The sequence below is a fragment of the Aquarana catesbeiana genome, linkage group LG08 (assembly GCF_042186555.1).
Source record: "Aquarana catesbeiana isolate 2022-GZ linkage group LG08, ASM4218655v1, whole genome shotgun sequence".
Classification (NCBI taxonomy): domain Eukaryota; kingdom Metazoa; phylum Chordata; class Amphibia; order Anura; family Ranidae; genus Aquarana; species Aquarana catesbeiana.
In genome coordinates, this window is record NC_133331.1 from 308,387,683 (window position 1) to 308,414,777 (window position 27,095).

General features: G+C 43.8%; 1 protein-coding gene across 1 annotated transcript in view; it reads left to right on the forward strand.

The window, feature by feature from the left end:
- The first annotated feature begins 12,081 nt into the window (after window positions 1–12,081).
- The window catches only part of LOC141106921 (uncharacterized), a 54,729-nt gene continuing 39,715 nt past the window's right edge, over window positions 12,082–27,095 (forward strand). Inside the window, exons 1-3 of the mRNA XM_073597851.1 lie at window positions 12,082–12,185; window positions 13,577–13,657; window positions 26,788–27,039. Coding sequence (XP_073453952.1) covers window positions 26,803–27,039 — 237 coding nt within the window. The 5' untranslated portion in view covers window positions 12,082–12,185; window positions 13,577–13,657; window positions 26,788–26,802. The remainder of the gene's footprint in view (window positions 12,186–13,576; window positions 13,658–26,787; window positions 27,040–27,095) is intronic.

The following is a 27,095-nucleotide window of genomic DNA, read 5'->3' on the forward strand; positions in this document are numbered from 1 at the left end:
CTCTATATTTAGGGTGTATCTGGACTATAAACCAGAGGCTCTGGATGAACAGTTGGATAAATGGTTCTATATTTAGGATGTATCTGGTCTATAAACCAGAGGCTCTGGATGGATGGACAGTTGGATAAATGGTTCTTTATTTAGGGTGTATCTGGTCTATAAACCAGAGGTTCTGGATGGACAGTTGGATAAATGGCTTTATATTTAGGATGTATGTGGTCTATAAACCAGAGGCTTTGGATGGACAGTTGGATAAATGACTCTATATTTAGGATGTATCTGGTCTATAAACCAGAGGCTCTGGATGGACAGTTGGATAAATGGTTCTATATTTAGGGTGTATCTGGTCTATAAACCAGAGGTTCTGGATGGACAGTTGGATAAATGGCTCTATATTTAGGATGTATGTGGTCTATAAACCAGAGGTTCTGGATGGACAGTTGGATAAATGGCTCTATAGTTAGGATGTATCCAGTCTATAAACCAGAGGCTCTGGATGGACAGTTGGATAAATGGCTCTATATTTAGGGTGTATCTGGACTATAAACCAGAGGCTCTGGATGGACAGTTGGATAAATGGTTCTATAATTAGGATGTATCTGGTCTATAAACCAGAGGCTCTGGGTGAATAGATGGATAAATGGCTCTATATTTAGGATGTATCTGTTCTATAAACCAGAGGCTCTGGATGGACAGTTGGATAAATGGCTCTATATTTAGGATGTATCCGGTCTATAAACCAGAGGCTCTGGATGGGCGGTTGGATAAATGGCGCTATATTTAGGATGTAAACCAGAGGTTCTGGATGGACAGTTGGATAAATTGTTCTATATTTAGGATGTATCCGGTATATAAACCAGAGGCTCTGGATGGACAGTTGGATAAATGGCGCTATATTTAGGATGTATCTGGTCTATAAACCAGAGGCTCTGGTTGAACAGTTGGATAAATGGCTCTATATTTAAGATGTAGCTGGTCTATAAACCAGAAGCTCTGGATGGACAGTTGGATAAATGGTTCTATATTTAGGATGTATCTGTTCTATAAACCAGAGGCTCTGGATGGACAGTTGGATAAATGGCTCTATATTTAGGATGTATCCGGTCAATAAACCAGAGGCTCTGGATGGGCGGTTGGATAAATGGCGCTGTATTTAGGATGTAAACCAGAGGTTCTGGATGGACAGTTGGATAAATTGTTCTATATTTAGGATGTATCCGGTATATAAACCAGAGGCTCTGGATGGACAGTTGGATAAATGGCTCTATATTTAGGGTGTATCTGGTCTATAAACCAGAGGCTCTGGATGGACAGTTGGATAAATGGCGCTATATTTAGGATGTATCTGGTCTATAAACCAGAGGCTCTGGTTGAACAGTTGGATAAATGGTTCTATATTTAGGATGTAGCTGGTCTATAAACCAGAAGCTCTGGATGGACAGTTGGATAAATGGTTCTATATTTAGGGTGTATCTGGAGGCTGTGGATGGACAGTTGGATAAATGGTTCTATATTTAGGATGTTTTTGGACTGTAAACCAGAGGCTCTGGATGGACAGTTGGATAAATGGCTCTATATTTAGGGTGTATCCGGTCTATAAACCAGAGGCTCTGGATGGACAGTTGGATAAATGGCTCTATATTTAGTATGTATCTGGTCAATAAACCAGAGGCTCTGGATGGACAGTTGGATAAATGGTTCTATATTTAGGGTGTATCTGTTCTATGAATTAGAGGCTCTGGTTGGACAGTTGGATAAATGGCTCTATATTTATGATGTATCTGTTCTATAAACCAGAGGCTCTGGATGGACAGTTGGATAAATGGTTCTATATTTAGGATGTATCCGGTCTATAAACCAGAGGCTCTGGATGGGCGGTTGGATAAATGGCGCTGTATTTAGGATGTAAACCAGAGGTTCTGGATGGACAGTTGGATAAATTGTTCTATATTTAGGATGTATCCGGTATATAAACCAGAGGCTCTGGATGGACAGTTGGATAAATGGCTCTATATTTAGGGTGTATCTGGTCTATAAACCAGAGGCTCTGGATGGACAGTTGGATAAATGGCGCTATATTTAGGATGTATCTGGTCTATAAACCAGAGGCTCTGGTTGAACAGTTGGATAAATGGTTCTATATTTAGGATGTAGCTGGTCTATAAACCAGAAGCTCTGGATGGACAGTTGGATAAATGGTTCTATATTTAGGGTGTATCTGGAGGCTGTGGATGGACAGTTGGATAAATGGTTCTATATTTAGGATGTTTTTGGACTGTAAACCAGAGGCTCTGGATGGACAGTTGGATAAATGGCTCTATATTTAGGGTGTATCCGGTCTATAAACCAGAGGCTCTGGATGGACAGTTGGATAAATGGCTCTATATTTAGTATGTATCTGGTCAATAAACCAGAGGCTCTGGATGGACAGTTGGATAAATGGTTCTATATTTAGGGTGTATCTGTTCTATGAATTAGAGGCTCTGGTTGGACAATTGGATACATTGCTCTATATTTATGATGTAAACGAGAGGCTCTGGATAGACAGTTGGATAAATGGCGCTATATTTAGGATGTAATGGCGCGTGTTTCCCGTGCTTAAAACAGTCCCTGCACAAAATGACATTTTTAAAGGAATAAAAGTCATTTAAAACTGCTTGCGGCCTTAATGTAATGTCGGGTCCCGGCAATATGGATGAAAATCAGTGAGACAAACGGCATGGGTACTCTCCAACCCCCAGTCCATTACCAGGCCCTTTGGGTCTTGTATGGATATTAAGGGGAACCCCGCACCCAAATTAAAAAAAGGAAAGGCATGGGGCCCCTAGGCACTATATACTCTGAACAGCAGTATACAGGCAGTGCAAACAAGACAGGGACTGTAGGCAACCCCTCTACTGCACCCTGTCCTGCATCCTTCCCAGCTGCTAGAAGAGTCACCAAGTGCGCGGTGAAAGATAGGTAACGTCCCTGTCCATACCTGCTGGACCATTAGTCAGCGGTAATATGCACCTTACCACTGACCTCCCTGTCCAGCCAAGCCAAGACATTGCCTTCCACATGCCGGTAGAGAGCTGGAATCCCCTTCCGTGAGAAAAAGTAGCGTTTGGGAACCTGCCACTGAGGAACCGCACATTTCACAAACTCACAGAAGGGGGCAGAGTCTACCAACTGAAAAGGCAGCAAGCCAAGCTAGCATTCAACCGCTGGGCATGTGGATGGCTGGGAGTGAACTTCTCTCAGCGGTGCAGCAGCCGCAGGGTAATTTTCCTGGTACAATCTGACGTCGGTGTACCGATAGCAGATTGCCCACAAGTACTTGGCTGTGACACACCTAATTCTACACCTTCATATCTCTCAGTGCGGGTTTCAGAGAGGCCGAAGGTATAGTGGGGTTGGAGATTCAAGCTGATGAGGAGCAAGGAGAGGTCCTCTTTGTTCTTTAGTGTGGGTCTTTTAGGTACACTTGCCAATGAACTGCATGGCAGGTCGACATATGTCTGGTCAAGCATGTGGTGCCCAAGCGGGTGATGTTTTGGCCACGTGAGATACGCTTGAGACATATGTTGCAAATAGCAGCAGTGGGATCTGATGCACTCATCTCAAAAAAGACCCACACCAAAGAACTTATGGAATAATGCACAGAGACAGCAGCACCCTGCACATGCGGAGCTTTGCAGTGTGATGCAGTCGGTGTGCTGCGTTTAAGCTGGCCCCTGGAAGGCATCCTGCCTCGTCGGAGATGTGCCTCCTCCTCTCTCCTATCAGGCACCCACGTGGAGACAGTGACCTCATCATCCCCTCCCTCCTCATCACCGGAGCAAAGCTGGCAGTATGCTGCAGCTGGCGGAACATGACTGCCAGATTGCTGTCCTTCCTGGGCACCCCCTCTCTCTGAGCTCACGTTACTGCCTTCCTCTAGCTGGGTACCATCATCGGAGCCTTCAAAACGCTGGGCATCCTCCTGGAGCATGTGCCCAACACTGTGGTCAAACAGTTCGGGGGACTCCTCAGGAGGACATGGTGAGGCTAGGGAAGGAGCGACTGATGCCATTGAGCTGAGGGAAGAGGTCACGTTGGCAGCTGCTTTGCCAGACAAAGTACCCTGAGCCTGGGTGAGAGAGGATGAGGAGGATGAGAACAGCTTGGTCATCCACTCTACCAAGTCTTCTGCATGTTGCGGCTCAACATGGCCAGCTGCCGAAAAAAAGAACAAGCGTGTCCCACGGCCACGTGCTGATGAGGATGCACTGTCTCCACGACCAGCACTGTTGCCTCTAGACACAGAGCCTGCTTGCCCTCTTTTATTGGCTTGTGACAGTCTGCCCCTCCTTGTTGGCCTTCCAGACATACTAATGGCCTGTAGTGAGATGTACCTGCACAAAGCTGGGATGTATATACTGATACTGCAGCTAGCAGAATCAACTGCCTGCCTGTAGTATTATTAGTATGAGAACACCAGCAATTGTCTTCATGTAGCTTTAGGTGCACACTGTGCAGAGGATACAGTACACTAACTGTAAATACTGCAACTGCCTGCCAGGGCCGGATTAACATAGGGGCTGATGGAGCTGCAGCTCCAGGCCCCTCCCTCAATATAGGCCCATGGCAGTGGCTTATCGATATCTATGTGCCTTCCTGAAGGAAGAGGAGCCCTCTGTGCTCACATGGAGGAGACAAGTGTTAGTGCAGCCGAGTCCTGTCTCTGCCGATGCCTCCTGACTCCTATCACAGGATCTGTTACACTCACACTCAGTGTCTGGGAGCTGTCTGGGGGAGGGGCGCTGATGTTCTCCTAACCAGCAGGAGCCCGGGAGGAAGGACATCTCCCATACTGTTATGATAAGGTCAGTACATTTGTTGGGGAGGTGTTGTGTAATTATTGTGCTAGGGGACAGACTGCTGCTCCCCCATGTAATGTGCTCTCTTGTGCCCACCATGTCATGTGCTGTGCATTGCATTGCCCTTCATGTGATGTGCAGTGCCCCCTATGTCGTGCTGTGCCTTGCAGTGCCCACCATGTAATGTGCAGTGCCCACCATGTCATGTGATGTGCCATGCAGTGCCCACCATGTCATGCACTGTGCCCGCCATGTAATGTGCTGTGCCCACCATGTCATGTGATGTGCCATCCAGTGCCCACCATGTCATGTGATGTGCCATCCAGTGCCCACCATGTCATGTGATGTGCCATCCAGTGCCCACCATGTCATGTGCTGTGCCTTGCAATGCCCGCTGTGTAATTTGCAGTGTCCACCATGTCATGTGCTGTGCCATGCAGTGATCCCACCATGTAATTTGCAGTTCCCACCATGTCATGTGCTGTGCTGTGCCCACCCTGCCATGTGTTGTGTCCAGCATGTAGTGTGTTGTGCCCACTGTGTAATGTACTGTGCTGTTCAGCAGTGCCCACTATGTCATATGCAGTTCCTAACATGTAATGTGCAGTTGCATTGCCCACCATGAAATCTGCTATGCCATGCAGTGCCCACCATGTAATGTGTTGTGCCCACCATGTAATGTGCTGTGCCATGCAGTGCCCCCCATGTAATGTGCAGTGCCCACCATGTCATGTGCTGTGCATTGCATTGCCCTTCATGTGATGTGCAGTGTCCCCTATGTCGTGCTGTGCCTTGCAGTGCCCACCATGTAATGTGCAGTGCCCACCATGTCATGTGATGTGCCATGCAGTGCCCACCATGTCATGCACTGTGCCCGCCATGTAATGTGCAGTGCCCATGTCATGTGATGTGCCATCCAGTGCCCACAATGTCATGTGCAATGCCCACCATGTCATGGGCTGTGCCATTCAGTGCCCCCCATGTAATGTGCAGTGCCCACCATGTCATGGGCTGTGCCATTCAGTGCCCCCCATGTAATGTGCAGTGCCCACCATGTCATGTGCTGTGCCTTGCAATGCCCGCTATGTAATTTGCAGTGTCCACCATGTCATGTGCTGTGCCATGCAGTGATCCCACCATGTCATGTGCAGTTCCAACCATGTCATGTGCTGTGCTGTGCCCACCCTGCCATGTGTTGTGCCCACCATGTAATGTGCTGTGCCATGCAGTGCCCACCATGTAATGCGCTGTACCCACCATGTAATGTACTGTGCCATGCAGTGCCCACCATGTCATGTGCAGTGCCCACCATGTAAATTGCTGTGCAGTGCCCACCATGTCATGTGCTGTGTTGTGCCCACCATGTCATGTGCTGTGTTGTGCCTACCATGTCATGTGCTGTGTTATGCCCACCATGTCATGTGCTGCACCATGCAGTGCCTACCATCTAATGTGCTGTACTCACCATGTAATGTGCTGTACATTGTCCACCATGGCATGTGCCGTGCAGTACGCACAATGGAATGGGCTGTGTGGGGCTCACCATGTCATGTGCTGTGTCCACCATTTAATGGGCTGTGCTCACAATGTAATGTGCTGTGTCGTGCAGTGCCCACCAATGTGCCCAATGGAATGTGGTGTGCAGGGCTCATCATGTCATGTGTGGTATCCACCATTTAATGTGCTGTGCTCCCAATGTAATGTGCTGTGTCGTGCAGTGCCCACCATGTCATGTGGTGTCATGCAGTACCCACCTTGTCATGCGCTGTGCAGTGCCCACCATGCCATGTGCAGTGCCCACCATATAATATGCTGTGCCCACCATATAATGTGCTGTTCAGTGCCCACTTGTAATGTGCAGTGCCCACCATGTAATGTGCTCAGCTGTGCCCCTGATGTCATGTGCTGTGCCCATCATATAAGGTCCTGTGCCCACCGTGTGCATGTGCTGTGTTGTGCCCACCATGCAATGTGCTGTGTTGTGCAGTACCAACCATGTCATGTGCTGTGCCCACCATATAATGAACTGTGCCTACCTTGTAATGTGCTGTATTGGGCAGTGCCAACCGTGTAATGTGCAGTGCCCACCATATAATATGCTGTGCCCACCATATAATGTGCTGTTCAGTGCCCACTTGTAATGTGCAGTGCCCACCATGTAATGTGCTCAGCTGTGCCCACCATATAAGGTCCTGTGCCCACCGTGTGCATGTGCTGTGTTGTGCCCACCATGCAATGTGCTGTGTTGTGCAGTACCAACCATGTCATGTGTGGTGCCCACCATATAATGAACTGTGCCTACCTTGTAATGTGCTGTATTATGCCGTGCCAACTGTGTAATGTGCTGTGCTTTGCTTACCATTAAATGTGCTGTATCCATGTAACCACCATGTAATGTGTTGTGCCAACCATGTAATGTACTGTGCTATTCCTCCCACCCCGTTATATGTACTATGCTGTGCCCCCCACAGACTCACCCCCTCACTCCCACCCCCCTCTCTCTTTCACCCCCCTCACCCCCTCTCTCTCTCATCCCCTCTCTTTCACCCTGTTCTCTCTCTCACCCCCTTCACCCCTTACCACCCTCTCTCTCTTTCACCCTCTCTCTATTCCCCATTTTCTCACCCCCTCTCTCTCACTCATTCACCCACTTTCTCTCTCTTTCCCCCTCCCTCTCATCCCCTCTCTTTCAACCCCCCATCTCGCTATCACCCCCCCCCCCCCTCTCTCTTTAATTTAAATTTAACAAAAATTGTTTGCGTTTTCATTTTATTTATTTCCATAAAAAGGCCCACCAAAATCCTTAGCACCAGGCCCATGTTGCTCTTAATCTGGCCCTGCTGCCTGCCTGTGGTATTAATAGGATCAGAACAACAGCAATTGTCTTCAGGTAGCTTTAGGTGCACACTGTGCAGAGGACACAGTGCACTAACTGTAAATACTGTAGCTGCCTGCCTGTGGTATTAATAGGATCAGAACAACAGCAATTGTCTTCAGGTAGCTTTAGGTACACACGGTGCAGAGGATACAGTACACTAACTGTAAATACTGCAGCTGCCTGCCTGTGGTATTAATAGGATCAGAACAACAGCAATTATCTTCAGGTAGCTTTAGGTACACACTGTGCAGAGGATGCACTACACTAACTGTAAATACTGTAGCTGCCTGCCTGTGGTATTAATAGGATCAGAAGAACACCACAAATTTTCTTAGGTAGCTTTAGGTGCACACTGTGCAGAGGACACAGTACACTAACTGTAAATACTGTAGCTGCCTGCCTGTGGTATTAATAGGATCAGAAGAACACCACAAATTTTCTTCAGGTAGCTTTAGGTGCACACTGTGCAGAGGACACAGTACACTAACTGTAAATACTGCAGATGCCTGCCTGTGGTACTAATAGGATCAGAAGAACACCACCAATTTTCTTCAGGTAGCTTTAGGTGCACACTGTGCAGAGGATACAGTACACTAACTGTAAATACTGTAGCTGCCTGACTGTGGTATTAATAGGATCAGAAGAACACCACAAATTTTCTTCAGGTAGCTTTAGGTGCACACTGTGCAGAGGACGCAGTACACTAACTGTAAATACTGTAGCTGTAGCTGCCTGCCTGCGGTACAAATAGGATCAGAAGAACACCACCAATTTTCTTCAGGTAGCTTTAGGTGCACACTGTGCAGAGGACACAGTACACTAACTGTAAATACTGCAGATGCCTGCCTGTGGTACTAATAGGATCAGAAGAACACCACCAATTTTCTTCAGGTAGCTTTAGGTGCACACTGTGCAGAGGATACAGTACACTAACTGTAAATACTGCAGCTGCCTGCCTGTGGTATTAATAGGATCAGAACAACAGCAATTGTCTTCAGGTAGCTTTAGGTGCACACTGTGCAGAGGACACAGTACACTAACTGTAAATACTGTAGCTGCCTGCCTGTGGTATTAATAGGATCAGAACAACAGCAATTGTCTTCCGTTAGCTTTCGGTGCACACTGTGCAGAAGACGCACTACACTAATTGTAAATACTGCAGCTGCCTGCAGTTCTAATAGGATCAGAAAAACACCACCAATTTTCTTCAGGTAGCTTTAGGTGCACACTGTGCAGAGGATGCACTACACTAACTGTAAATACTGTAGCTAATAGGACTAATAGGATCAGAAGAACACCAGCAATTTTCTGCCTGCCTGTCAGTAGGAAGAGAATAACAGGAACAGATCTAGCTAAACTGAATACAGTGTATATATATATATATATATATATATATATATATATATATGCAGCTAACTGACTTGCCTGCCTCTAACTTAAATCAAATGACACTGTCTCACTGTCTATCTCTCCGCCGCCACAACACACTACACAAGGCCACCACGTAGGCGGCCTTATATAGTGTGGGGCGTGTACTAAACTCCCTGAGCTATAATTGGCCAAAGCCACCCTGGCTTTGGCCAATTACGGCTCTCTGTACAGACGGCGCTGTGATTGGCCAAGCATGCAGGTCATAGTGCATGCTTGGCCAATCATCAGCCAGCAATGCACTGCGATGCCGCAATTATGGGCCGTGACGCGCGAATTTGGCGCGAACAGCCCATAACGTTCGAAATTCGACGAAAGGTCGAACATGCGATGTTCGAGTCGAACATGGGTTCGACTCAAACTCAAAGCTCATCCCTAATCTGTTCTATGAATTAGAGGCTCTGGATGGACAGTTGAATAAATTGCTCTATATTTAGGATGTATCTGGTCTATAAACCAGAGGCTCTGGATGGACAGTTGGATAAATGGCTCTATATTTAGGATGTTTTTGGACTATAAACCAGAGGCTCTGGATGGACAGTTGGATAAATTGTTCTATATTTAGGATGTATCTGGTCTATAAACCAGAGGCTCTGGGTGAACAGCTGGATAAATGGCTCTATATTTAGGCTGTATCTTTTCTATGAATTAGAGGCTCTGGATGGACAGTTGGACAAATTGCTCTATATTTAGGATGTATCCAGTCTATAAACCAGAGGCTCTGGATGGACAGTTGGACAAAAGGCTCTATATTTAGGATGTATCTGTTCTATAAGCTATATTGGCCATCATAGCGACTATGGAGGAAGAGGACCGACATGATGAGGGGTGCTGGGGGTAAATATCATAAATTATTTTATTACCTCGCCTGCAGCCAGTTCCATCAATTTACCCATTCTACTTACCACCAACTCACCTTTTACCTGCAAGTTCCTGCCTGCACCTTACATCACTTACTCTTTGTGCATTCCAAATCAGATCACCACCTTGTGTTCAATATGTCTAAAAAAAAAAATATATATATATATATATATATATATATATATATATATATATATATATATATATATTTATGTTGCATAAGGCTTGATTTACAAAGCTTTATTACAAGCATAAAAATGTATATTTTAGCCATGAGGCATCTAGGTCTCTCACCTACACATAGTGTTGTTATCTCAGAATCATAATAAGTCCTGGTCTGGGTCCTGAAGCCCAGAGGCTTTGTAGAGCCTCCATTCCTCGTTCCATATCTTACCTAGTAGCCGGTCCTCATTAGTAGTCTTAGCTATGCACAGTCCATTATATACAGTATATGAGCCAACTGGTGCTGAAATGCCTTCTGTTATGTTCCTTCCTAATTAACCACTTCAATACAGTGCACTTACACCCCTTTCCTGCCCAGACCAATTTTCAGCTTTCAGCGCTCTCACATTTTGAATGACAATTACTCAGTCATGCAACACTGTACCCATATGAAATATGCGTCCTTTTTTTCACACAAATAGAGCTTTCTTTTGGTGGTATTTATTCACTAGTGGGTTTTTTATTTTTGGTGCTATAAATAAAAAAAGCATACATTTTGTGAAAAAAATGCCTTTTTCTCTGTTTCTGTCATAAAATTTTGCCAATTAGTAATTTGTCTTCATAAATTTCTGCCAACATTTATACTGCTACATATCTTTAGTAAAAATAACCCAAATTAGTGTATATTATTTGGTCTTTGTGAAAGTTATAGAGTCTACAAACTATGGTGCCAGTCACTGAAAATTGATCACATCTGATCAGGCCTCCAGTACATCAGGTGAATCTCATTTCTTGAGACACTAACTAAGTCAGGAAAATACAAATACCCCCCAAATGACCCCTTTTGGGAAAATAGACATTCCAAGGTATTTAGTAAGTAGCATGGTGAGCTTTTTTAAGTTGTCATTTTTTTCCCACAATTCTTTGCAAAATGAAGATTTTTTTTTTTTTTTTTACAAAATTGTCATATTATCAGGTTATTTCTCACACTCAGCATATGCATACAACAAATTACACCCCAAAATACATTCTGCTACTCTTCCCGAGTATGGCGATACCACATGTGTGAGACTTTTACATAGCCTGACCACATACAAAGGCCCAACATTGAAGTAGCACCTTCAGGCGTTCTACAAGCATAAATGACACATCTCATTTCACATTTCTCATTTCAACCACCTAATACACTTTTGAAGGCCCTGGAGCACCAGGACAATGGAATTGCCCACAAATGACCCCCACGTTTGGAAAGCAAACACCCCAACGTATAATCTATGAGGCATTATGAGTCTTTTGAATGGTTCATTTTTTCCAGAAATTTTAGGAAAATGTGGAAAAAAATGAAAATGCATTTTTTTTCACACAAAGTTGTCAATTTATAAGATATTTATAACACATAGCATGTATATAGCAAAAATTACACCCCAAAATACATTCTCAGTACTCAGGTACTCAGATGAACTGTGACAGGTACTCGGGTACTCAGATGAACTGTGACAGGTACTCAGGTACTCAGATGGATTGTGACAGGTACTCAGGTACTCTGGTACTCATATGGACTGTGACAGGTACTCAGGTACTCAGATGAACTGAAACAGGGACTCGGGTACTCAGATGAACTGTGACAGGTGCTCAGGTACTCTGGTATTCATATGGACTGTGACAGGTACTCGGGTACTGAACAGCCACTATGATTGTTCTTATGGTGAAGGGAATCGCCAGCTGAAAAAAAATGATGTCTAAATGATGCCTGCAACTGCACCCATCATTCAGATATCATCACTGAAAGCCCAAGATGTCATATGACGGTAACATAACAAACTGTAGTATGAACTTATTAAAACCACCACAAGATGGTGATATCACTTGTTTTGCATGGAAAACACTTTAACAGGAAATGATGTCACGTGTGGAAAGGAAGTGATGTAAGGTAAATGGGAAGGTATATAAATTAAAGACAGGAAGATCTCGGTGAGTGGTGAACGAAGTAGAAAGGAGACATTAGCACTACTAAGGTAATAAGATATCATTTTATAGGAACCCTTTTTTGTGTCTGTCCCTTTTCTCCATATTCACTATAACATATTTTATCTCCAACTTACATTACTACACACATATAACCTTGCATGTCTCTTCTGCAATAAAAAGACTTCCTGCTCAGGTTTCCCCGCATCCAATTCTCATGACATGCGAGTGTGACTGGCTCTCAATGGGACCAGTTTGCACATGTCCAGGGCGTATAATCCTCAATATAATGTCATGTTCCCAACAAATGAGGAGGAGATGCTGTACACCCTATGAGAGGTCCATCTCCATTCCTCAATATAATGTCATGTTCCCAACAAATGAGGAGGAGATGCTGTACACCATATGAGAGGTCCATCTCCATTCCTCAATATAATGTCATGTTCCCAACAAATGAGGAGGAGATACTGTACACCATATGAAAGGTCCATTTCCATTCCTCAATATAATGTCATGTTCCCAACAAATGAGGAGGAGATACTGTACACCATATGAAAGGTCCATCTCCATTCCTAAATATAATGTCATGTTCCCAACAAATGAGAAGGAGATACTGTACACCATATAAAAGGTCCATCTCCAGTCCTCAATATAATGTCATGTTCCCAACAAATGAGAAGGAGATGCTGTACACCATATAAAAGGTCCATCTCCATTCCTCAATATAACGTCATGTTCCCAACAAATGAGGAGGAGATACTGTACACCATATGAAAGGTCCATCTCCATTCCTCAATGTAATGTCACCTTCCTAACAAATGAGGTGGAGGTACTATACACAATATAAAAGGTCCATCTCCATTCCTCAATATAATGTCATGTTCCCAACAAATGAGAAGGAGATACTGTACACCATATAAAAGGTCCATCTCCAGTCCTCAATATAATGTCATGTTCTCAACAAATGAGGTGGAGATGCTGTGCACCATATGAAAGGTCCATCTCCATTCATCAATATAATGTCATGTTCCCAACAAATGAGAAGGAGATGCTGTACACCATATAAAAGGTCCATCTCCAGTCCTCAATATAACGTCATGTTCTCAACAAACGAGGTGGAGATGCTGTGCACCATATGAAAGGTCCATCTCCATTCCTCAATACAGCAATTTGTTTCCAACTGATGCATCAGAAACAGTGTACCACTCAGGGGCTGTATGCAGCATTGTATAGTCAGAATTTTCCTTGGCTTGACACCTAGGCCAGCTAACTGACATCTGCATGGTAAAAGTTTTTTTTCCCACTCTTGTAGCATGTTTTCTCTCTCTAACCATGTACTGTAGTATATCTACAGTCTCCTGTAACATTACATAAAATAAATGTTATGTGCAAACTTATGCTGAGGTTAGATGTCATAACTAAGGCCCCTTTATCTTTTCAGTTTACTACCACTGCTGTACACCATATGAACCATATGGCTTCGATCTTAAGTGTGGTTTCACACTTTTAAGAAAAGGTGTAGGTAAGTCCCTTTCTTCACTAAATCAATTTCATTAATACACAAATAATGTTGCCTGGTGTAGTTTGGGTGCTTTGTATCTCTGATCTTGGTTGTATTCATAATATGCTGTTATGATTGCACCCAATACAATGCCAGAGCTCTGTGAAAGTTTTAAATGCCATACCAATATATGCAAGATGAAAAACCAAATATAACCTATATTAAAAATTGCTTTCCAACAGATGGACAGTAATTTTGGAATATAAATACATTGGAGGGACATCTTGTTATATCTCCAGGTTATTATGTAGAAGATGCTTACATTGTACATTATTCCCCAACAGTAAATTATTACCAGCTGGCAACATAAATGGAACTTTCTAATTCAAAGGAATCTTCTGATAAATCTCATACTGTGACTTCAGATGTCCATCGAAGTTCTCCCAGTGCGGACACATCAATAAACCCATCTAATCCCCAGAAATCTTATACTATGACTTCAGATGTCCATCTAATTTCTTCCAGTGCAGTCACATCAATAAACCCATCTAATCCACAGAAATCTCATACTATGGCTTCAGATGTCCATCTAAGTTCTCCCAGTGCGGACACATCAATAAACCCATCTAATCCCCAGAAATCTCATACTATGACGTCAGATGTCCATCTAAGTTCTCCCAGTGTGGATACATCAATAAACCCATCTAATCCCCAGAAACCTCATACTATGACTTCAGATGTCCATCTAAGTTCTCCCAGTGCAGTCACATCAATAAACCCATCTAATCCACAGAAATCTCATACTATGGCTTCAGATGTCCATCTAAGTTCTCCCAGTGCGGACACATCAATAAACCCATCTAATCCCCAGAAATCTCATACTATGACGTCAGATGTCCATCTAAGTTCTCCCAGTGTGGATACATCAATAAACCCATCTAATCCCCAGAAATCTCATACTATGACGTCAGATGTCCATCTAAGTTCTCCCAGTGCGGACACATCAATAAACCCATCTAATCCCCAGAAATCTCATACTATGACGTCAGATGTCCATCTAAGTTCTCCCAGCACGGACACATCAATAAACCCATCTAATCCCCAGAAATCTTCTTTAAAACATAAGGAAGTTCACACAGGGAAGAGTATATTATCCTGTTCTGTGTGTGGGAAATCCTTCATGGAAAAGAGAAATCTTCTTAAACACCAGAGAAGCCACGCGGGTAAGCATCCTCATTCATGTTCAGAGTGCGGAAAATGTTTTACTCGAAAAGGAGATCTTACTATACACCAAAGAATTCACACTGGTGAACGTCCCTACTCATGTTCAGAGTGCGAAAAATGTTTCATTAAAAAAGAAAAACTGATTGTGCACCAGAGAACTCACACAGGTGAGCGTCCCTACTCATGTTCAGAGTGCGGAAAAGGTTTCATTAAAAAAGAAAAACTTATTCTACACAAGAGAATTCACTCGGGTGAGCGTCCTTTTTCTTGTTTGGAGTGCGGGAAATGTTTTGTACAGAAAATCTCCCTCCTCCGACACCAGAGAACTCACACGGGTGAGCGTCCTTTTTCCTGTTCAGAGTGCGGAAAATGTTTCGCTCAGAAAATAAATCTTATTGCACACCAGAAAATTCACACGGGTGAGCGTCCCTTTTCCTGTTTAGAGTGCGAGAAATGTTTCATCAAAAAAGCAGATCTAACTTTACACCAGAGAACTCACACGGGTGAGCGTCCTTTTTCCTGTTCAGAGTGCGGAAAATGTTTTACACAGAAAGTTGCCCTTCTTACACATAGCAGAATTCACACGGGTGAGCGTCCTTATTCATGTTCAGAGTGCGGGAAATCTTTTGTCCAGAAAGGAACACTTGTTGAACACCAGAAAATTCACACAAATAAGGTTCCATATTCATGTTTAGAGTGTGGAAAATCTTTCACTGAGAAAAATGTTTTTTTCCTACACCAGAGAATTCACACCATGGAGCATTCTAACTGCACTCCTTAGACTACAGGAAATGTGTTACAGATAAAGAAGCTGCATCAGACATCAAAACGCAACTGCTGATTCTTTTGACAATTGTATGTACGATGGGTTTTAACAGGTGGAACTGTTTAGTCCATAGATCAACTGCAGGATAAAAAATTGTGGCAAAAATGTAGTGTGGATGGTGGAGGAGAGCTGTCGGAGAATGTTGTGTGGATGGTGGAGGAGAGATGTCGGAGAATGTAGTGTGGATGGTGGAGGAGATCTGTCGGAGAATGTAGTGTGGATGGTGGAGGAGATCTGTTGGAGAATGTAGTGTGGATGGTGGGAGGAGAGCTGTCGGAGAATGTAGTGTGGATGGTGGAGGAGAGCTGTCGGAGAATGTAGTGTGGATGGTGGAGGAGAGCTGTCGGAGAATGTAGTGTGGATGGTGGGAGGAGAGCTGTCGGAGAATGTAGTGTGGATGGTGGAGGAGAGCTGTCGGAGAATGTAGTGTGGATGGTGGAGGAGATCTGTCGGAGAATGTAGTGTGGATGGTGGAGGAGAGCTGTCGGAGAATGTAGTGTGGATGGTGGGAGGAGAGCTGTCGGAGAATGTAGTGTGGATGGTGGAGGAGAGCTGTCGGAGAATGTAGTGTGGATGGTGGAGGAGAGCTGTCGGAGAATGTAGTGTGGATGGTGGAGGAGAGCTGTCGGAGAATGTAGTGTGGATGGTGGAGGAGATTTGTCGGAGAATGTAGTGTGGATGGTGGTAGGAGATCTGTCGGAGAATGTAGTGTGGATGGTGGGGAGAGGTCTGTCGGAGAATGTAGTGTGGATGGTGGGAGGAGATCTGTCGGAGAATGTAGTGTGGATGGTGGAGGAGAGCTGTTGGAGAATGTAGTGTGGATGGTGGAGAGCTGTTGGAGAATGTAGTGTGGATGGTGGGGAGAGCTGTCGGAGAATGTAGTGTGGATGGGGGAGGAGATCTGTCGGAGAATGTAGTGTGGATGGTGGAGGAGATCTGTCAGAGAATGTAGTGTAGATGGTGGAGGAGAGCTGTCGGAGAATGTAGTGTGGATGGTGGAGGAGAGCTGTCGGAGAATGTAGTGTGGATGGTGGAGGAGAGCTGTCGGAGAATGTAGTGTGGATGGTGGAGGAGATCTGTCGGAGAATGTAGTGTGGATGGTGGAGGAGATCTGTCGGAGAATGTAGTGTGGATGGTGGAGGAGAGCTGTCGGAGAATGTAGTGTGGATGGTGGGGGGGGAGCTGTCGGAGAATGTAGTGTGGATGGTGGAGGAGAGCTGTCGGAGAATGTAGTGTGGATGGTGGAGGAGAGCTGTCGGAGAATGTAGTGTGGATGGTGGAGGAGATCTGTCGGAGAATGTAGTGTGGATGGTGGAGGAGAGCTGTCGGAGAATGTAGTGTGGATGGTGGGAGGAGAGCTGTCGGAGAATGTAGTGTGGATGGTGGTGGAGATCTGTCAGAGAATGTAGTGTGGATGGTGGTGGAGAGCTGTCGGAGAATGTAGTGTGGATGGTGGGAGGAGAGCTGTCGGAGAATGTAGTGTGGATGGTGGAGGAGAGCTGTCGGAGAATGTAGTGTGGATGGTGGAGGAGAGCTGTCGGAGAATGTAGTGTGGATGGTGGGGGGGGAGCTGTCGGAGAATGTAGTGTGGATGGTGGGGAGTGAGCTGTCGGAGAATGTAGTGTGGATGGTGGAGGAGATCTGTCGGAGAATGTAATGTGGATGGTGGAGGAGAGCTGTCGGAGAATGTAGTGTGGATGGTGGAGGAGATCTGTCGGAGAATGTAATGTGGATGGTGGAGGAGAGCTGTCGGAGAATGTAGTGTGGATGGTGGGGGAGAGCTGTTGGAGAATGTAGTGTGGATGGTGGGGGGAGAGCTGTCAGGATGTGGTTATTAGGGAGCAATGTGTGTGTCGGGAACATTATGGCATTGTAGTGTAAAACTAAAAAAGAGACTGGATCTGAGTTGCATATTCTTTCTTGGAACATTCATCCCTAGCCACCGTAGAATCCTCCAGCACTGTAGATGGAAGTTATAGTATGGAATATGATTTGGTAGTATGAGCAGCTGGTCAGGGCTGATTACTTACAGGAAACGCATGGCAAAATCCCAGTTGAAAAGAAGGAAATCGATTATCCATGAAATAGAGAAACCATACTATAGTTATTTACAGTGATCAAATGTGTGGATATAGTAGGACGAAGCATGACCCATATTAAATAAATGAGTCTTATCTATTTTGGTAATATTTTTAAAACATTACTAACAATTCATATAGTTCTACATTTAATATGTGTACGTTATAAATTTGTGCATCAAATTTTTTTTTTCATTTTTTTTTGCTTTAATAATAAATATTAAAACACAAAGATGTTATTGTTTCATTATATTTTTTCACATTTTTTGTATTGAGATATAATTTGTGTGTGACTATAAAGAAAAGAGTCCATTAGATGTAGTACAGTCCTAGTTAGGTTGCTAGGCAAATGTAGTTCTTTTTTTTGACCCCTCTGAAATCAGTGGAGCGATTGTTGATTGCTTCTGTCTGCTCTGGATCTCACAGGCTGTAGGTTAGATTGTGCTCCCCTGCCTTCTAGATAATTCTGGAATATAGAGGTTTTAGCAAGGCAACTCTCTACCTGAATATTTATTGCTCTCCAGCCAATCCCTGGGGAGGGGGGCCCAGATGGTGGCTTGAGAGGCATATAAATAGTTTGAGATTTAGAGCATCTGGGTTCTTCCTCTTCTCCCTGTTGGAGGGAATCCACTTACAGCAGCTATCCTGAGTTTAGCAGTTATTCATAGGGGTCCCAGCTGTGGCCTATTTTTTTGGGATCCCTTTTTGGAGCTTGTCAAGGGATTTCTCATTTGGGAACCTGGTCTGGAGAGCTCACTGAAGAGTGTTTGGTGGATACTTAAAGGAGGCATCCTGTGACATTGTGAGTACTGACCTGAGCTCAGGGTTCTGGTGACTGTGTGATGCATCCCCTGGATTTAAAAGACATTAGTATTCTTGCCTGGGATAGCCTCTAACTAGGAGGCTCAGTCTGCCACCCATCTTTAGAGGTGTAAAAAATGTTCTGATGACCGTACACCATACCAAGCCGTATGTCATAGAGATGGTAGCAGCCACAGTTCACTCCATCTAGGCCACCCCCCTGGTGCTTAGTCTTGAAGGTATAGTTAATCCCCAGGTGCGGGACAAAACACATTGGGGGGGGGCCTAACCTAGATGGAGTGAGCTGAGGCTGCTATTATCTCTGATATACAGCTTGGTATGGTGTGCGGTCACTGGAATGTTTTCTATGCCTCTATACCAACCATTTAACAGTTGGGTTGAGAATACAAGCAAATGTGACGGTTCTAATTAACAGCATGCCTTGTATATGTAAGTGTTTTGGGTAAAAAGAAAAAACACATGCGCAAAATGTACGGGCATGTTTGATTTGATTTTTTGGACTCAATGACAGTGAATGTAGAAAACTGCAGAGAAAAGAAGATGATGATGGATTCATGTTGGTTGATGTGCAGTAGATAAGTGGCTTCTTTGCTGTGCATTCCCATTAGGCTGTCTTCTCTTACAAGGTGGGTGTACTTGGCTGGTCTTTTAATTGTTACTTTGCTAGCAATAATGTGACAATGTTCAACTGGTATTGGCACCGGTAAACCATGCATTAGACAAGGGCACCAAGGAAAGGTCAGATCAGGTTTTCTCTGCATGTTTATTCCGCAAAGCAACAAACAAACAGTTTTAATGCAGAAGATCTTTGTACAGAAAATCCTACAGGCTGTGGGGCAACCTTACACTACGAGGGTATTTTTTTCTTGTGCCTGGATTTTGGGCTTTAACCACAACAATGAAATACTTCCCATTCCACTAGCTGTCTCCAATTAGAGCACCAAAGTAGGGTAGCCATTAGGTAAGAGCCAAGCTTGGCAGGGTCTGCCAGGCTGGCAATGGACCAATGTGATGAGACTTCTGTAATCAAATAATTGCCTTTCCCGGATTCCCTTCTATGGCAGGGTTTCTCAACTAGGGTTCTTCTAGTGCAGTGGCGTCGGCTGGGGGGGCTGACAGTGGCTAAAGCCCCGAGTGGGACCCCAAAAAGCCCCGGGTCTCGGGTGGGCACTGTTCTATTATAATCCCTGAGCGCTGCCGCCGAGCGGCGACCGATTTATTCGTGAGCGCAGCCAAGCACCGCCGAGTGCGGCTGAGTCACATAGCAGGTCCCACCTTCTGGAGCCTGCAGCACCTATGATGAACGTCCCACTGGTCCAATGGCGGGACCACGGGACGTCCATCATAGACGCTGCAGGCTCCAGAAGGCGGGAATTACAATGCGGCCGCCGCGCCACATCGATTCCCGCTCGGGCGGGTGGCTCTCTTCCTCTTCTCTGGCTGCTTTGCACACCACGGCTGAGCTGAGCTGCTGCTGCAGGACACATGAAGTCTGTCTCCTGGTCAGGTAGGTTAGTGTGTGTATGTCAGGTGGGTAGGTCAGTGCATGTCAGGTAGGTCAGTGCATGTCGGGTAGGTAGGTCAGTGAATGTCAGGTAGGTCAGTGTATGTCAGGTAGGTAAGTGTATTTCAGGTAGGTAGGTCAGTGCATGTCAGGTAGGTCAGTGCATGTCAGGTAGGTAGGTCAGTGTATGTGTCAGGTAGGTAGGTCAGTATGTGTAAGGGCACTGGTAAGCCAGGCAGCAACCAGCAAGTGAGCTTACCCCCTTACCCCCACCACACAATCCCACCGCCCAGCCAGAAAACCCAGCGCCACTAGCCCCCCCCCCCCCCCCCTGCCGGCCTCGGACTTTGGGCTGAAGCCCCTGGTCTTTTTGCCACCCAACAACTCCCCTGTTCTAGAGGTTGCTAGGGGTTCCTTGAACAATGTAAGAGGGCATTCTTTCCACTGGCCACCAATGTAAGAAGCATTCTTTCTGGTGGCCATCACACTAACATACAGTGAGTCGCATGCTCATGGTAAATGTACCTCAGACCTGGAAGAGATACTTTACTGCACCCGCGTCACAGGCACATACATTTTCCACCTCTCCCAATTGAACCAATAGTTGATGCCAAGCTGCTGTTTTTGTAAACAGATCTAGACTCTACGATGACCAGGGTACTCCTCACACAGCCTAAACAATTGTTGAAGGTTGGGCTGCAAGGGTGGTGGTCCACCTTCCACCTGCACAGTCTGCTCTGGACTGTCACAGAGAAACGCCTCCCACATGTGAGGTCTCCTTGCTCCACCAGGTCTTTGCAAGGTCCACTCTGCCTTCCTTCATTAGTCTCTGGCTTGAGAACATGGCTGGTGCATAGCAGGGTCCTAAGGGACAGGGATGTCTCAGATTTGGTCATTCCAACACTGCATATTGCTAGAAAGGCAACTTCCATGAAGATTTACAATATTACTTGGTGTGATTATTTTTCTTGGTGTATGGCTCAAGGGTTTCACCCTCGCAGGTACAGTATTTGGTTGGCGATAATCTAGCCAAACAGTTATACTGTATATACAGGCATGCTGTGAATGATAACCATCACATTTGCTTGTACTCTCAACCAAACTGTCAAGCTCTCAACCCAACTGGCCTTCCTTCAATCAAGAGTAGCTCAAGGGCTGTCCTTGAGTACAGTCAAGGGTAAGCAGGACAATTTGTCCCCTGCCACCAAGACATTCAGTTGGAGGGGTCTGGAATAAAACTGGGCCATGGAACTGTCTTGAAGGAGGCTACCATTTTTTCCCAACACCCCCATGCAAAAATTAATTAAGAGACTTGCCGGAGTTTTCATGAGTTCTCAGAGCAAGACTTAGATCAGATTAGAAAGCTTAGATTATTTTTTAGCTGTCCTCAAAAAGCCAGTAAATTGGTTGAGGGAAGAATAATAAACTTAAAAATGCCTGATTGGTTTCAATCAGCTGTTGCATCTGTCAGGCAGTTAAGATGTTTGCCTCTTGAAGTAGCAGATTATTCTGCTGTTGGGTTGGGGTTTGCAAAAAAAAAAACAAGCTCCTTTTTTTTTTTATTCACAAATTGGTGGCTATCTCATTAAGGTGCTGCCTGCTTCTGAGCACCAAGTTGTAAGGAAGGGGGGGGGCAATCTAACTAGTGATGACAAAAGTAAACTATTCATGAGAAATCGAGGGAAGTCCAGAAAGGTTTGTCCTTCATATATAAAACAATTGCTTATTTGAGGCAATAACAAAACTCATGTCAGTTCCTGATGCTCACCTATTGGTTACAAGACCTAGAAATGGAGGCTTTTTCCCACCCAAGCTTTACAAAGCCTCTGTGCTCCAGGACCCAGAACAAGACTTATTTAAATGCAGAAAAAACAACATGTTTCTTTGTTTATTCCAAATCTGTAAAAAATCCTGGAGCCCCTCACCATGGGAAACTTTGTTGACACATACACACTGTCCACATTCCTGCCAACCAGTGCCTTACATTATATAGCAATAGGCTGCATTTACAAAGGTAACACACCAGGTTATGGATCTTTATCTTTAAAGTGACGGCTATTTACATTTAAGCCCAATGAGATTAGAAAGCGATATTCACATAGCAGATATAAGGATCGTTATGCTTGTATTAAACGTTAACGTGAACCTTATATGTCGTATTTGAAGGTTACTTTTTCATTATTTAGTTACACATGTAGAAATATTAAAACACAGCAGTTTTCATTTTACTTTTCTTGTTATCTGGATTTTATCAGAAGTTTAATCCATGTGAGTAATTAAGAATGTAACGTAATATAGGAACAACAAATTAAATAAAAACTGCAACAATTGGAGATTTGCTACATAGTTACAGTTTTTACAATGATATTTTTTTTTACAAATATTGCATTTATTCAAAGAACATGGTCAAGGACAAACATTTACAGTGATATTTTATGAACAATTGATTTGGGTGTTATTTACAGTTTCAGTGGGTTATGCTTGATCATTGTTACATTATTTTATAATAGAGCAGGGTTTCTCAACCAGCGTTCCTTCAAAGGTTGCTAGGGGTTCCTTGAGCAATGACCAGTTTCTGCCTCTCAGATAAGTTCCCACTAACACCATTGATCTTTTTAAGCTAACTGAAACGGGGTAATTCTTCCCAATGACCACAAGTGTGAGGAGCATTCTTCCCACTGACCATCACACTAATGTATCATAAGTTGTAAATATATTAGTTTCTAGAATGGGTTACCTAAAACCGGAAAGTTATTTCATGGGTTCCTCTGTGTCGAAAAGGCTGCAGAGGTCTGTAAATAGAGGAACGGACCACAAGGCAGCGGGCAAAATGTTGTAACATTACGTAGACTGCAAGATTTACATTCAACACAAGGTGGTGATCTCACTTGGAACGCACAGACAGGAAATTATTTAAGAGCAAAAACAGGAAGTTCCGGGTGAAAGGTGAGTTTGGAGGAAGTATCGAGGAGACATTTCTGGAACTGGCAGCAGAGGAGGTAATAAGATATTATTTTATATTTAGACTCAGTAACCCCCCCCTCCGTCATGTCCGTAACTTCTTTCATCCCGTATATCCAACTGTCCATCCAGAGCCTCTGGTTTATAAACCGGATACATCCTAAATATAGAGCCATTTATCCAACTGTCCATCCAGAGCCTCTGGTTTATAAACTGGATACATCCTAAATATAGAGCCATTTATCCAACTGTCCATCCAGAGCCTCTGGTTTATAAACCGGATACATCCTAAATATAGAGCCATTTATCCAACTGTCCATCCAGAGCCTCTGGTTTATAGATCGGATACATCCTAAATATAGAGCCATTTATCCAACTGTCCATTCAGAACCTCTGGTTTATAGACCAGATACATCCTAAATACATCCTAAATATAGAACCATTTATCCAATTGTCCATCCAGATATTCTGGTTTATAGACCAGATACATCCTAAATGTCGAGCCATTTATCCAACTGTCCATCCAGAGCCTCTGGTTTATAGACCAGATACTTCCTAAATATAGAGCCATTTATCCAACTGTCCATCCAAAGCCTCTGGTTTATAGACCAGATACATCCTAAATATTGAACCATTTATCCAACTGTCCATCTAGAGCCTCTGGTTTATAGACCGGATACATCCTAAATATAGATCCATCTATCCAACTGTCCATCCAGAGCCTCTGGTTTATAAACTGGATACATCCTAAATATAGAGCCATTTATCCAACTGTCCATCCAGAGCCTCTGGTTTATAGACCAGATACATCCTAAATATAGAGCCATTTATCCAACTGTCCATCCAGATATTCTGGTTTATAGACCAGATACATCCTAAATGTCGAGCCATTTATCCAACTGTCCATCCAGAGCCTCTGGTTTATAAACCAGATACATCCTAAATATAGAACCATTTATCCAACTGTCCATCCAGGGCCTCTGGTTTATAAACCAGATACATCCTAAATATAGAACCATTTATCCAACTGTCCATCCAGAGCCTCTGGTTTATAAACCAGATGCATCCTAAATATAGAACCATTTATCCAACTGTACATTAGAGATGAGCTCAACTGGACAGTACTGTGGTGGGTGAACTACAAGTGCCAGGTTTGAAGATTATTTAAAACCCCCAAACATTATATATTTTCTGAAAGAAGATACCTTGGAGAAAAAAAACTGATCGTAGTAATCAGTTTATCAAGTGCAAATTTTTAGTAAAAACACACACCAACCTTTGTTTTAGAGCACACATACGCAATAAATCACCCAATCTTTGGTACATTATAAATGATGAGGTTGCACTGAGTAGATAGATACCCAACATGTCAAGCTTTAACATTGCTCATGCCCATTAAACGATGACAAACTTCGGTACCCTTTATTTTCCATAGGTGATCTTTAACCACTTAAGGACCTATTCTGACACTTCTCTCCACAATGTAAAAATCAGCATTTTGTTTGCTAGAAAATTACTTAGAACTCCCAAACCTTATATATTTTTTTAGCAGTGGCCCTAGGATAACAGGTTCTCTTTATGCAGAGATCCGGGGTCTATAAGATGCCACATCTCTCCTCTGCAATTGAAAGCATCAGATAAAAAAAAAAGAATTGATATAAAGCTTTCCAAAAAAAAAAAAAAATGGCATTGTTTATGTCGACCATGAACCGGAAGTGACCTCATGAAGTTGCTCCTGGCCTCCTAGGTCATAGAATTGAGCGGTGGCCATCTTTCCTCTGCTAATCTCTATGTCGAGCCGCCTCAACTGCCAGATCGGTTCCTGGACTTCCCGTTGAGTCAGTTAAGCCTGAGGACCACTGGAAAGTGATCCAGCAGCTAATAAGCCACTCAGATCACTTTCATCAGAAAGAGCAGCGGCCGCTGAAAATTTTAATACCGGGGTTATGGCATCCAGCTGCAGTCATAACCCTGGTATTCTGCTTCAAAACCATGATGTATTTTTATAGTTAGGCAGTCTTGAAGTGGAAATCTTAAAGGTCATCAGTTTAGAGTCAACCATGAATGATGGACCTAGAATGATTGCTCTAATTGGCATAACCCATGTATGCCTACATTTTATTTTATCTATGGGCATAGACGTGCATTGAATGTGAGCAGTGTAATATGATTAGATGCACACTGTTCTTGCATTTTTTTTTTTCTTTCAAAGCGTGCATACAAAAAAAATAACTCTTGGATGGACTATCAGCAGCAATTGCCTAATCTTAAAAAATAAAGAGAGAGACAGCATTTAATAATAAAAAAGTAACTCAGGTGTAGACAGTTGTAACGCTGTCAGTCAGTTTTAGAGCAGATGTAGTATTATGCCGTGTACACACGATCGCACATTCAGACAAAAAATCCGTTTTTTTTCCGACGGATGTTGGCTCAAACTTGTCTTGCATACACACGGTCACACAAATGTTGTCGGAAATTCCGAACGTCAAGAACGCGGTAACGTGCAAGACGTACGACGAGCCGAGAAAATTGAAGTTCAATAGCGAGTGCGGCTCTTCTGCTTAATTCCGAGCATGTGTGGAATTTTGTGCGTCGGAATTGTGTACACACGATCGGAATTTCCGACAACGGATTTTGTTGTTGGAAAATTTAAAAATCCAGATCTCAAATTTTGTATGTCGGAAATTCCGACGGAAAATGTCTGATGGCGCCTACACACAGTCGGAATTTCCGACAAAAAGCTCCCATCGAACATTTGTTGTCGGAAATTCCTACCATGTGTACACGGCGTTAGAGGTGTACAGACCTTTGCACAGCAGCAGGCCCCATTAGAAAATATGCGCTAGAACTGCAATTCAAACAACTCAAGTAAAGTTGGTTAAGGTCGATGTAAACTAAACACAAAAATGTCATATAAGGTTTACCAGTTGGGAAAAAAGGGTATTTGTTTTGGAACTTTGTTAACCACGATCCCCTGTTTGCAAATCACCTGAAATGATGCCTCCCCCCCCCCAAAAAAAATGAGGATGCAGAACGTTTCTCACTTTTCACAAGTCTTTTAAAAAATTGCATCTCCATAACAATTAGGAAGTATGTGAAAATACACATGCAGCCGGTTATCAGTAAAATTCCAGTGAACTCAAAGAATGTCTGTGAAAAAAAAATTGCAGCCAGCAAAAATATATATACAATTTTAAAATACAGACTTTGCTTGTTATGACAGTAGGTAGTTGATGTGGTGAAGCTGTAAAGTGGATTCAGAACACACATCAACATTAACATAATAAAGTCTTCCCTCCTTCTGCCTTCAAATTCCCCAAGATACATGGCATTTTACTGAAGCACACTCAGTATCTTCTTACTTTAGGAGACCAGTGCCTACAAACCCTACACTACTTTATCCATGCACACTTTATCAGCATCACGCTCTAGGCCTTGCCTATCACACCTAATCACATTGTCAATATGGCTGCTGGGAACCCAGGCTATTTATAGTGATGGACTAGATTATAACAAAGCCCCCATTATTTACCATTCTAAGCCATCTGATCCAAGTTCAGAGGCCAGGAAGGGCATTTTTGGTAGTGAGTTGGTGTAATGGCAAAATGGCTGCATTAGTTTGCCAGATCTACAAATAAGTTGGGTTCACTGCAAACCTTTCACTCAACCCAAACTCATAGCTTGTTCCTAGTTATAGTGTAATGATCAGTGAGACCGGTATATGATCTGTCTACAGAGATCAGAGTCTTGTATGGATCACATGATCACATTGAAGAGGATGGAGGAGGACCCGAGTCACATGACTGAGAAGATATTAAACCTCACCCTGGAAATCATCTACCTGCTGACCGGTGAGGTGAGGAGGATTCTGGGAGATGATGGTTTAACCATCACAGTGCCTTCACTTCATTCCCTGAGTCCCAAGCGAGACAATGACAAGAAGATTGTACAACTCGCCAACAAAATCATTAATCTGCTGACAGGAGAGGTGAGCAGTGTTGGGAATTCTGGGACATTATCTAGTAAGACAAGGGTTGTAACTGT